Source organism: Alosa sapidissima, chromosome 14 (assembly GCF_018492685.1).
Source record: "Alosa sapidissima isolate fAloSap1 chromosome 14, fAloSap1.pri, whole genome shotgun sequence".
NCBI classification, from domain to species: Eukaryota; Metazoa; Chordata; class Actinopteri; order Clupeiformes; family Clupeidae; genus Alosa; species Alosa sapidissima.
In genome coordinates, this window is record NC_055970.1 from 4,799,361 (window position 1) to 4,812,547 (window position 13,187).

A 13,187-nucleotide genomic window follows, 5' to 3' on the forward strand; every position below is an offset into this window, starting at 1 on the left:
GTACATGGGGGCATATGGGTAGACATTCAATGTGTTTGAAATAATTAATTCGATAATATTTTCCATCTTTGCAGAAGAAAAGTTTTGTGTAAAGGGAATTAAAGGCCTGTCTCAAATGGACGCCTGTCTATTATACTAGCCGGTGCAGTTTGGCGATTTGGGAAAATAAAAGCTCGGGCTATTATTTGGAGTTTTACGGTAGTTACCTTCTGTTAGCTCCAGTATCTCCTTATATGGGTAAAGACGACAGTCCTTTTTGTAGGCAAACTTCATAGGTCTGAACAAAAATAATTAGGTATTTGACATTTTTTTAATGTAAAGTAATGAGAGAATGCAATGAACCACTTGCAAAGTTTTTTTTGTTTTTGTAAATTTCATACTGAAAACTGACAAGGAACAGAGTCTGGTTGCCATTGTAGGCTAATGTGTGTGAGAGGAGGAGGGTCCAGGAGTGATTAGTCAACTACCCGATTCATGTCAAGAGCCTACAGCAAAAAAAAATTCCTCAGGTCGAGGAAGAAAAATCAGCCGATGCGTCAGATTCAGGAGAAGCCATTATGGCGAAAAAAACAAGAAGGCAATGTTTCCGACAGGAACTAGTGACAGTTGGCTTGGATATTGCAAAAACGCCAACACAAACTGTGTCTGCTCTAGATGTTGTGTCAATCTGAACATTCACCTTACTCCATTTACCAGTCCCCCCAGGATTTTGCCATTGCAACAATTAACGCAAATTCAACCATTTACCTGGGAATCGTAGAATTATCCAGTCGCCTTTTCTGCAAATTTGACCAATCACTGTAGTGTCCTGAGCGATTTCACAAACCACAGCACAAAATTGATCAGTTTTCTCTTCAACTGTCAAATGCAACTTCTCTGCTGCTCTCTGGCTTTGAATGAATGGAACCTTCATGTTGGACAACTTAATGCAAAATACAAAGTGATTCCTAGTGAACAGTTCAAGTGGCGATCTCCTGAGATATTGCCCCTCATGATGACTCGTGGAAAACTTCTCATCTAATTAGATATTAATAAATAGTTTGACCTGTTTGAACTGTTGTATAAAACAGCACACTGTAATTTCTGTACTTATTACCAACGTCTTTATCATTAATACAGTTAAAATGCGGTCCAATTTAAAAAATTGCGTTGCATACCATTTCTTATATGTGTGTGTTTTTCACCTTCCTCATCTCGAATGCCCTCACACAGCTTTGCTTTTTTCTACCTTCCCCTCTCTATGTGCATGCATTAGATATCAGTTCAACTTTATAATCTTTTACTTTGTATAAATTCTATTTTTAATGTATTTCTTTCTCTGTAGCCTACATCAAAGTTTGTCTATATAATGGTTAGGTCCCAAAACTTAAGACCCATATAATATTTTTGCTAAATTCTTATTGTTTTTTTGTTTTTTTTTTTTGTTACATTTTTCATCCTTGACTTTTTTTCTTATACATTTTACACACTCAAAAATGCCTTTTCTTGGAGACAGTGTTTGGACAAATGGCTTGTATCTTACAAAGTAGGCCTATTATTTGTAGCCTACCCATACATTGTAGGATGGTAGGTGAACACGCTCAACGCATGACTGGGACATTACAGCTTTGAACTGAACAACCATTGATTTTATATTGCCCTAGATTTGGAACAAAGTGCAAAACGATTGATATTTAGGGTTTAGGGTATTTAGGGAATCTCATTGTTTTGGACCCAAATGGCATCAATCAGTGTTTTGTCTGCAAATGCAATACTGTATTTAAAAAAAAAAAACATAATATATATGTTTAATGTTATGCCATTGTTTGAAGTATCAAAACAGGGGGAAAACAAGGTGTAATTAAATGTTTTGGTTTTTCATAGGACTAAAATGGCATGTGTAGGTTGTAGGACCACGGAAATCTATCTGGGAATGGCTCAATAGGCTAATCATATAGTGTACAATGTCAAATTATGCCAATGTTGTACCATGTTTAAATACATTACATTTACATTCATTTGCCCGATGCATTTGTGCAAAGCAACTTACAGCAATGGAATAACATTTAGGCTATTAACATTTAAGCATTTTTTGATTTAAGCTACAGAGCTACACTACAGCAATAGAATACAATTTAAGCTATTAACATTTAAGCATTTTAAGATTTAAACTACAGCGTTAAAAGTAAAAAAAAAAAAACATTTAACTACAGTACAGAGAATATTACATTACATTACATTTGGCTGACGCTTTTTAATATAGCTAGGAGTTATCGCTGTATCTGTCAATACTAGTGCTAGAGGATAGAAGTGCTTACATAGAGATAGGAGATCGGGAAGACAGGAGGAGGGAAGACTGGGAAGAGTGTGGTAAGTGCGTATTGGGTGTGTGAGGTCGTGAGAAGCATTAGGAGAGGAGGTATTCTTGGAAGAGTGTCTTCAAGAGTTTTTTTTTAAGAAAGAGAGGGACACCCCTAGCCTAGAAATCTAGGTGCACCCTAGCGGCAGCAAATTACATTTGCTGCCAGGGCTAGTCTAGCAACTCTCCGTTGGCTTGTGAGCTCGAAAAATTGAACTTCTATTTTGCCTTGAATTCCCTGCTACTTGAAAACAAATAAGATGGATGTTGCTGTTGGCGAACAGTGTTACACGAGTTAAGCTTTTGTTAAGTTGGCAAAAGTTTGAACTAGCCAACTAGCTCCGCTGGTGGGAAAGACAACCAATTATCCTGCCCCTCGGACTGAGCACTGCGAACGGTGAGTGCCCAGACCCTACATTTTAATGTGGGTCTGGCTCGTCAGGCTAGGACGCCCCTGCTCTAATGGAGCTTGGCAGATTGTTCTACTATTGGGGGACCACAGATGAAAAATGTCTGGATTGCCGTTTTTAATTATAAATACTAGTGCCCGTTCAAACTTGCCATACTTGTAGAAAACCCTTAGCCCAATTACATGCCCGCAGGTATGCCTGCTTTAAAAATAGGATAGGAAAAACATCATTCCAGCTAAGCATTCAAAAATGAATAATGAATATTATATTATAATGTATTAGCCTATAATTATTGTACAGTAAGCAGTATTTAGGCATGCCAGCATGTGATATGCTGATAAAGGAGGACAAACCATTTTGTGGAATGATGCATAACCGTATGAAATTTGCAACGATGTGACTCAATCTCTGGTAGCCCATCATAATAGGAGTATGATATAAGTGACATCACGCTCTGTCTGCCACTCATCTGTAGCTGATCGAAATGACGTAAGCCTAAAGCTTTCATTTAAGGCTATATGTTTAGCCAATTGAATAACTTAATGATAGAAGACAAACCATTTTGTAGAAAGATGCATCATATGAGATTTGCAATGATGTGATTCAAAAACAGTCTTTGGTAGCATAAGTGGTATGTCGCTGTCTCAGCCACTCGTTCTCTAGCTGTGTGGCATTCTGAAACTTCCTTAAATTCGGGACCATTAGCCTATCGCTCGTTTCAATTTGGGACCTTGCAGTCGGAATAATTGTTTATTTAAAGTTTCAAGTCCAAAGTAGCCTGGGCTATTTGAAGTGTCAGTTTATTGCACATAATTTTTACATCTTTTTGAATAGCCACTGCGTACACGTGTTTGTTTGCCGTTTTTGCAAAATCCGCGAAATCATTTTATGCAAGCAAACTGCATACAGGGAGTCTTTATTGTTGATGTCAGACATGATAATCATCCAAACATCTTTCATTTTGACCTGTGTTATGCCCTGATTCAGTGCTGCCAAACTCTGCTTACCCTCTCTGTCTCTGGTCCAGCACTGTGCTGTGTGAGAGGGGGAGTGGCTACAGTAGAGTGGAGAAAGCCAATGTGTGCTTCTTTTACCGATATATTTAATGATCTCTCTTGCATTACTTATCCAAACAACGTCAAACTTGGCACTGCACTTACTCGTGTCTGTAGCAAGACACCTGTCAAGTTTGAAATCAATCGGACGAACGGTTCGAGAGATATAAAAATAAGACAGACAGGCTGATTTATTACTTACACTGTACACTGACATCCGTTTTCAAATCACCAAAAACTCAGCAATGTGTACTTTCTTTGGAATTGAATAAACAATTGCATTTAAAACCTTTGTTTACAATGGGATCTGCTTGCTCCACTTCTGAAGCGATTTGGTAGCCTAGAAATCTAGACGCACAAATTACATTTGCTGCCAGGGCTAGTCTAGCAACTCTCCGTTGGCTTGTGAGCTCGAAAAATTTAACTTCTATAGGCCAATCAAATCGTGTATAGAGTCGTTAGGTGGGCTTAACATAATGATTGATGGCATAGTTGCAACGGTTTGGCTTGAATTCCCTGCTACTTGAAAACAAATAAGATAATGTTGCTGTTGGCGAACAGTGTGACACGAGTTAAGCTTTTATTAAGTTGGCGAAAGTTTGAACTAGCCAACTAGCTGCGCTGGTGGGAAATGCATGGGACTAGCGCTGTCCTATTGCGTGCAGAGGGAATTTGAAAGACAACCGATTATCCCGCCCCTCAGACTGAGTACTGCCAACGGTGAGTGCCCAGACCCTACATTTTAATGTGGGTCTGGCTCGTCAGGCTAGCGATTTGGCATGCCTGTGGAAGTTTTAAAACAGAACGGGCATCAATGGGATCCTTTCCAGATGGACCTGCAGAGCAAATTCAAATTTGCCAACAGGTTCATCTGGGTTCACTCATGCTACAAACTGCCCATGCATTGAGCTACTTCCACATACATTTGCGTATGCTTAGTAGCTACCCCATATACCATTTTAGTTCTTTGAAAAAGACTGAAAATCACAACCTTCCATGGTTTTATCCTGGAGATATTCATGCTAGTTGCATGTAGAGAACCTCAATATTGGGGCAACATGACTAAAATAATGTATTTAAAGAAAAAGTAATGATTGATACCAGATGGGCACAAAAATAAACAAAGTTACAATACCCTCAATGTCACCCTGTTCACCCTTTTTTCCAAATCAATGAGCATGCCATACAACCTTTTAGTGGTTCAGTCATACTGAGAGCCTGTTTGTCTTCTTCCCTACAAAGTTTGGCTGGCTATAAATAATACTATTTCAAACTGTTCATGCCCAAACATTGCTTCCCAGATAATGTGTTTTTAAGCTGTAAAACTAAATAAATATCAACAGCTGCAAAAAATATGAAAGCATGGCATTTCAACAGAATATTTTAAAGGCCTTGGTTTTGGGACCCATTTAAAGACAAGGTTTGAAGAAAATCTGAGTCTGTGCAGCAACAACTTTATCTGATTGGACACAGAATGACCCAAATAAGAAAAGAGAACTGTGCTGAACCACACAGACAGAGGGAAATTACTCCATAAGTTGGTCAAGACTCTTTTTAAAGTTCCTGCAGAAATTCATGTATATCCCTGTGAACTTCATGTTGTGTGTCGAGTAGGACCGTTTAATGGCAATTGGGTGGTAAAAGCATAACCTTGTTAGAGGATCTCTTAAGATCTGAAGCGCTTGGCAGAGTTTTGTCTGTGAGAGCCAAATCTAGTTCATTATGTGCTTTCCTATGAACTAGTCTCTACTCCTCCACAATCTATGCCCAATGCTAACAGCTATGTTTCAAGCAAATTCAGGCGTTTGGGCAACAATAAGCGATTTAAAAACGACATGTTTCTGGTGAACTTTTCCCCAGTATAGAACTCATAGGCTTTCACATTGAAGCTGCACTGACATTTGTGTGATCAAAGACCTTAAGCCCACACCAAGCTGACAGTAGGACATTTGAAAATGTTGGCCGGTCATTGCGTTTGTGGCCTAAATTGGTGTGGTGTGCGCAGCACCAATGACACTGACAGACCTTTGTTGGCTTGCTTGCTGGACGGCATCTGTAAAAGGGTTGCTCTCATTGACTGTTTGGCTAGCCTACCTGTTGCCAAGAAGCGGAGTGCAGCCAATCATTAGTTATTCCCCAGACAAGGCAAGGCAAGTCCGGTAGTTAGTGTGATGACTGGATCTAATAATGCTGTTTCCCCTTGTTTCTCCTGTACCTAGTTTCTTCCACAACCAACAGCAGTGTCATTTGCAACAGTCGGCAGTCAGTCAGCATCATAGCTTCGATTGGTGTGCACATACTTGTGTTTGGTGTTCACTGGGCTCTACACAATATGGATCACAGTATTCTGAGATGTTTTAGTTCTAGTTCTAACAATAGTAAGAGATGTGTTGTTATTGGTTGGTTAGCATCTTATTTCAGACCATCTGCAATACAAAACCATTGAAAGAGTTTACAGAATAAACTAGGCTTTTTTATTTTGAAAAAAGCCAAGTCATTACTGCTAGCAAAATATATGATTGATTATGACTAGAAACACCACATAGCATCACATTTCATATCGCATTTAGAGTGTGGTAAATGGTAAAAGATGCTGACAAATGCCAGCAGTAAGGGTCTTTAACTTGGTCTGCTTGCGGCTATTTTGCCTTACCTTGACTAGCAGTAAAAGGGTTTTTTGCATTTACATTGAGTCCTATGTATTTGAAGGATGTAATCTATAAATGATTTTATTTCTCATATAAGAAACCTTTTTTTATGTTACATTGGCAAAGTGTGCGAGTTGATGTTGGAGATACAATATAAAAAAATGTGACTAAAATGCATTGATAAAGAAACCACTAGTCCGGTGGGGGTCATGCTGGGAATGCTTAATTAACATCCAAATTCATCAGACAGAGGGAAATTTAAATGATTTTATTTCTCATATAAGAAACCTTTTTTTATGTTACATTGGCAAAGTGTGCGAGTTGATGTTGGAGATACAATATAAAAAAATGTGACTAAAATGCATTGATAAAGAAACCACTAGTCCGGTGGGGGTCATGCTGGGAATGCTTAATTAACATCCAAATTCATCCAAATCCTATTAGGAGACTGAATAAGGTCATAACTAACCTCACGATCACATTTCACTGTTGCATGAGGCGTCACAGGCAGCTTGTAGGTCTGAGCTTTTTAGGGATATGAATTATAACATCCTTTTCCTGGAGAAAAGCTTTGGCACTCCAGCTCAGTGCATCCACAGAACCTCTGACAAAAATGTTGCAGCCTATCTTTTTAACCTTCTCCACAGCATGATTGACTTTAACAAGTAGAAACTGGGAGTGCAGATTAGCAGTGACCTGAACAAGTGCCGACCACAATTTGCTTACCACAGCAAGATGCCTCTTTTATCTGAAGCTCTTTGACATGAATCGAATCTCTTCCTGGTTTGGTGTGCATTGTGATATTAGGCTACCTGGACACCAGTATGATATAACTTGAGTCATTTCTATGAACCAGGCAAACAAGCATTTTTTGAATGCCTAGGACAGCATGTAAGAAATTGGAAGAAAGAGACAAATTGTTAATCCAGTCAAATCCATAATCTTTCTGATTAAATGAAAAAAGAAAGGCTCCTGGTTATAAGCAATAGGAATCATTCATGTAAGTGACATGAAACAAGGGCAATGTAGCCTATTACTGTGATGTGGAATGGAATGCAAAGCAATCTCCGTTAGACATTAAATGAATAATCAACATAGCCTACTTAAGTTGATAACTAAATTAATGGCCAATGATTTTAATTGTTTATTACTTAGTGATGTCATTGCTTGTGTGTTTCATGCTGACTCGTAATGCTCGCACATGTATGCTATGTTGCTTTATTGAAGTGAATCAAATATCAACATAGGCCCTTAGGTGCCTTTAGAACAGGGTTGAATTGGCTGATATTGTGTGGTGTAGCCTACTGTAGCCTTTGCAGTGAAGGGACTAGCGTAATTAAGCAGTATTGTCATAACTCTGTGGTATGCCATTGCCAACAAGTCAACAACTGGTGTCTGCCTGCTATGTGTATGTCTGGTTACTTGATGTGTTTGCTTGTGGTGAAAATGTAGTCTACCTTATAAGTGGCCTGCCGCAAATTGAAAATCTTTGTCTGACCTAGTTTGGTGTTTGCAGCCAGAGTGTTGATTCGTTTTTGCGGTACATAAACTTCATTCAAATTTCACTTTACTTCAAATTTCATTGTATAGTTTGAAAAAGTAATCAAGGAACATTACTTCATTTGAGACACAGTGTGCTAAGATTATGGGAACATTGTTTTTGAGATCTTGATAAATGTTATGGTAAATATGTATGTAGTATGTACGCTCAAGTAGAAAGTAATCACAAATATACCATGTTTTGAGGATTATTTTGTTTTACATTGAAATGTTGCTGTCTTGCACAACTATAGTTCGGGTCAGGCTATGGAGATCTGCTACACACTTATTTTAACAAGCAGTAACCAATTCCAAAAACTGACTGTAGTGGAAGTTTCAAACCACTACCATGTAGTCCTATCTGACACAATGGTTTTAAGTTAAATATTTTAAGATTTTGTTTTAAGATTGTTGAACTGAAGGATTTTAACTCCATTAAACCACTTCACTTTTCATAATGGTTCTATGTCATTCTGATCTAATATTTAAGTTATTTGTAGATTTTGGGCACTATTCCGAAACATACTGATGTAGCCCATTGGAATATTTGTTTGTTTTTGGTCTGTGTTCTCTCAAAGGATGTTTTAGATTGTTAAAGTACACATCATAACTTATTTTCTTCCTCTCTCACGTCCCTTAGGGCAAGATGTGGGTAGCTGGGAAATTGATATCAGGACCTTGAGGCGACTGAAACCCCTTTCCCACATCCAGTGGTCTGAGTACTCAGACCTCAGTGTGACTTTCCTGGGCTGGTGGCACTAAAATGTCCCTAAGTGGTGGCACTGCAGGCGGGAAAGGTGTGGACTCGAATGCGGTGGACACTTACGACAGCGGTGATGAGTGGGATATCGGCGTGGGAAATCTGATTATTGACCTCGACGCGGACCTAGAGAAGGACAAACTTGAGATGTCTGGCACCAAGGAGGGCGGCGGCATGGCGGCGCCCCCTAGTGCCGTTGCAGCTTTGCCAGACAACATCAAATTCGTGAGCCCAGTGCCTGCCCCTCAGGGAAAGGAAAGTAAATCAAAATCAAAACGCAGCAAAAACTCTAAAGACAATAGCAAGGCTCCCACTGGTGATGGAGCCAAGAAAGAGTCCCAGAGCCGACCTCAAGCAGAGGCTACTGGCACCACAGCGAGTGCAGGAGGCACTGGAAATTCTACGCCCAGCAAGGGTGTCGAGAAAGGCGCAAAAGCCTCTCGAAATGTACCCAACACCAAGAAGGATAAGGATGGGTCGAGTGGGAAAAGCAAGAAGGAGAAGGAGGTCCTGGGAGGACCTGTGGCGGTGGTTGCCATTGAGAGGGAAGTGGCACCTCAAGCTCAAGCACTTGGAGGTACCCGTAATGCCTCCTTTGAGAATACCCAGACTACAGCAGACTCAACAGAGGCTGAAGAACATGGGAATAGCACCTTGGAGCCTGTAGGGATTGTACCCCCACTGGCTATTAAAACTGAGCCAGAGGAAATGGACAGTAGTGACTGCCGAGCTCTGAAAAAGGTGAAAAATGAAAAGGTAAGATGTTTTTTTCTTCTCTGCTTTTAGCATTTGTTTGGTGGATTGTGAGTACTGAAGGGAGGTATTTGATTAGACTAGACTTTGTGACCAATATGGGGATGTTTGCTCTGTGTATTACCTTTGGCAATTTCAAACTAGAAACAGCCATATTCTTTTCAGAGTTGTGCTACAGCCCATCTTTTTGTCCTGCTAAAATGATTGATTTAAAGGAGTTGGGAATGAAAGCTGTTTTGACAGTCACAGTGTTTCTGTAGTAGTCCCAACATAGCTTTGTAGTGGGGGAAGGGTCTTGGCTTGCCCTAACTGCTTTCCCTACTGTCACGGTAGACTGGGGGGTTGGGCTGGAAAGCGGTTGTTAGATTGCCTCAACCCATAGCTCCATGGGACGGAAAGCTTTTTATGTGTCCCTGGATAGCTCAGAGGGGGGAAGGAAATCCCAACAAAGAGTTCAGAACTTCCAGCCAAATGTGGGAATTTTACCTGGACTAATCCAGAATGTTCTCATTTGTAAGTGCGCATTACGCCACCTGGTTTTGTATTTGATTTTAAACGACCACAATGAAGCAAAATAATTCTTTCTCCTTATAAAACACTTGTGTAGTTCATGGACGGACATTCACTAGGACATTCACTCATTTGTTTTAGATTACAGCGTCCATTGAGCTTTTTTGTATACTGATCAACTATTCTGTCCCAAAATGGATTAGTTTTTAATCTTGGGATTTGTATTTTTTTTTCTTACTCCTTTTTATTAGCGATCATAATTCAAAATTTTAATAAAATCCATACCTTCATAATGATGGTTTTCAGTGAATTATGCAAAGCAGAAATGGAAGAAAAAAAATCATAAAATTGGTCTGCTACCCTACAATTTTATTTGAACAACTGATGGCAACAGATATGAGTAGTTTTGCTTTTCTGAGTAACTGCAAATAGTCTTAGTGGTGAAAGGATGTGGAATGTGTTGCCTTTCCTCACGAGAGAGGCGTAGTTGTTTTCTCGCCTGTGATTTGTCTGGCAGGTAGGCTAACCCCATTAACAGTCTTTTTTTTCCAAGTGTTAAGGAGAGTATCTATGACGGGGCTAAGAGGCAGACGGTGCTGCTCAAAGCTGAATAGCAGCATGGTATGGGGTTCACTGCATAGCTTTTGTATGTGACCACACACATGGTGGAGGCCAGCAGAGCTTTGCATTTCTTCCTCGCTCCTAAGCCTCAAATATCTTTGCTGGAATGTTAAGTTACTAAATCCTGCGAGGAAGCCATACCACTCAGACATGTTGCCATGGCCCTGAGTTGCACTACCAGCCTAATTGTACTCTGTACAGTGTCATAAAGTGTAGGCTTGTGCTTCCTAAATTGGAGCATGAGATTAAATTGGTTTGTAATGTGTTTTTTTTTTTTTTGTCCAAGTTTTGTTTTATGTGGCCTCTTATTTACCAGATACCATAGTGCCTCTGTGGACAGGCAAATGTTTCACAGGCAGTCATCCATTACGTGACGCATACCATGTTTGTGAATAATCCTGGATGCCTTATTCATGAAGGCTGGGTCAATACCCTTTACTCATGGGAATTGACTGCCAGTTCTGGTTTTGTTCAGCCTTGTTCAACCAGGTACTGTACTGCCTTTTTCAAAGAGTTTCTGTTTTCAAAGCACCAGCGTGCAACTTGAGAGCCTGAGCTCTTGGTCTGCTTTGTGTCTGTGTACTTGTTCAGCTCTTGTTGGTTGAGCATATGAGGAAGACATCAAGGCAGAGCGTGGCTTTGTTAGTCTCAAGGCTGAGCTGTGTTGTCTATTGGGTAGTCTCCGTCTGTCTGAAGAGTTCGCTTCTCACAGAGCTGCATGTTCTCCAGTTAAAAAATTGCATTAATTGTTTAGTACGCTAGTATGCCCCCCCCCCCCCCCCCCCGTCTCAAAACAAGGTGGGAAAAGCCAATTTGAACAGAGAGCAGATGATGGGCAGTGGAATTTTGTGAATAAAAGACGGAGAAAATGTTTGTTTTCAATATGTAGAAATCACACTTCATTTTTTCCCTCTTCAGTTTCATAGTTGATAATTTGATCAGCCTTTCTACAAGCTCCTTCATGTTTCTCCCCTCTCAACCCACACAATAGGCTTGCCAGTTTATTGATTTGGTTATCATTGTGACAAGGTCTTTGGGGTGTTTTCACCCCTGGTGCACTGAGAAATGTGTTCTCTTTGTGCTTCTGCTGCTCAATGCCTCAAAAGAGGAATCCCTAAGAACATTAGGCACTCTCTTACTCTCTAATTTGGTTATCTTGAGTGGGTAAAGTGTTTAATGAAAAGAATTGACCATTTTGAGCTATTTCATACCACCATGTATGGAGAGATTTTGGTTTTGAGTTTTTCTGGAAAAGGCATTAATCTATGCCAATTGGATTAAGATGTTAACATTAGCCCAAACTCAAATAGGAATCATTGTTTTTTCTGTCTATATGCAAAAGATCAGGGTTACAAAGCAAATATTTGACTTCACAATGTCAGTCAAAAATTAGACCGTATTTTCCTTGACAGATTTGGGTTATTGATTTGTCACGTCAAGTGCCAAGGAGGTTAAACAAGGTTAAACATTGCACATCTGCAAATCATTCCAAGTCCAGCTCAGAATATTTTTTTTTTCAAATGCATATTTATTTTATATAAATATAATGCGTTATGTTATAAATCATAACTAAAAAGACAGAAATGAAAGGATATTGGTAGTATGGTGGTATTATAAAAACAGTCAGAAGTAATATGAATTTTAAACAAATCAGTCCCTGGGAAAAATAAACTGCCATGGACCTGTTTTTAGAAAGGACTGATGCAGCTGTGTTAAGAACTCATGGGTTAGCTCATCAAATGGTCTCACTGCTGCACCCTCTTAAGCAGAGGGGAATTCTGTGAAGATTCATCACCCATAACCAGTTTTTGTACGGCCGCCTTGATAATGTCAAAGGGCCCCGTAGCTCCTGCCTATTCTGTGTGTCTCAGGGTGTTCAGTGTCACCACATTGTTGCTGTGCATAAAGGGAATGAGAGAACACTGACTCCGTCCCCGGCAGCCCTATTCAGGGAATGGCTACAGGGATGCAGATTACGGCTTAGATCTCTAAAACAGATTCCCCATCCCCCACTCACATGGCAGAGTGCGGCTGGTTGGGGAGGAGCAGTTCCAGACTGCCTGACTGAGGCCATTGAATGGGGCATGCTGTGAGACTTCCAAGTCCCCGTGTTCCTGGAACGTTTGGCCCTGGGCCTGTGATCGACTGACTAAAATATTGTATAATATGATTTTAATATCAGTTTCCTATCCTCATCTGGCCTGGGGGGTATCATCTGTCCCATTTACCTGCTGCATGCTGTCTCTTGATTTGTGAGATTTTTCCTCTCTGTTGAGAACTGAGAGCTTTCAAGTTATTTTTCCTCTTCAGAGTGTTGGGGAAATACCAGGAGTTCTCAAGTTCAGTAGCCTAATATAGATCAGATAAAGTGGTTTGATCGTTTTGCCTATGAATAGAGAACTCAAATGAGAGTAAGGCTTCTGGATCTCAGTAATTCCCTTTGGAAATAACATTTACAGAGGCTTCAGAATGAATAGCAGTGTATTGTTTTCAAAGAAATGCCTTTTCAGTTTCTGTATTACTAGTCTACTGTTTCTCTTGAAGAGGGTGGGG

At 40.0% G+C, this 13,187-nt stretch overlaps 1 protein-coding gene across 2 annotated transcripts in view; it reads left to right on the forward strand.

Moving 5' to 3' along the window:
- The window catches only part of LOC121681633 (zinc finger protein 609-like), a 78,502-nt gene that overhangs the window by 19,370 nt on the left and 45,945 nt on the right, over positions 1 to 13,187 (forward strand). For both annotated transcript variants that reach the window (XM_042061475.1, XM_042061476.1), the window contains exon 2: positions 8,631 to 9,506. In XM_042061475.1, coding sequence (XP_041917409.1) covers positions 8,754 to 9,506 — 753 coding nt within the window. In that variant the 5' untranslated portion in view covers positions 8,631 to 8,753. The remainder of the gene's footprint in view (positions 1 to 8,630; positions 9,507 to 13,187) is intronic.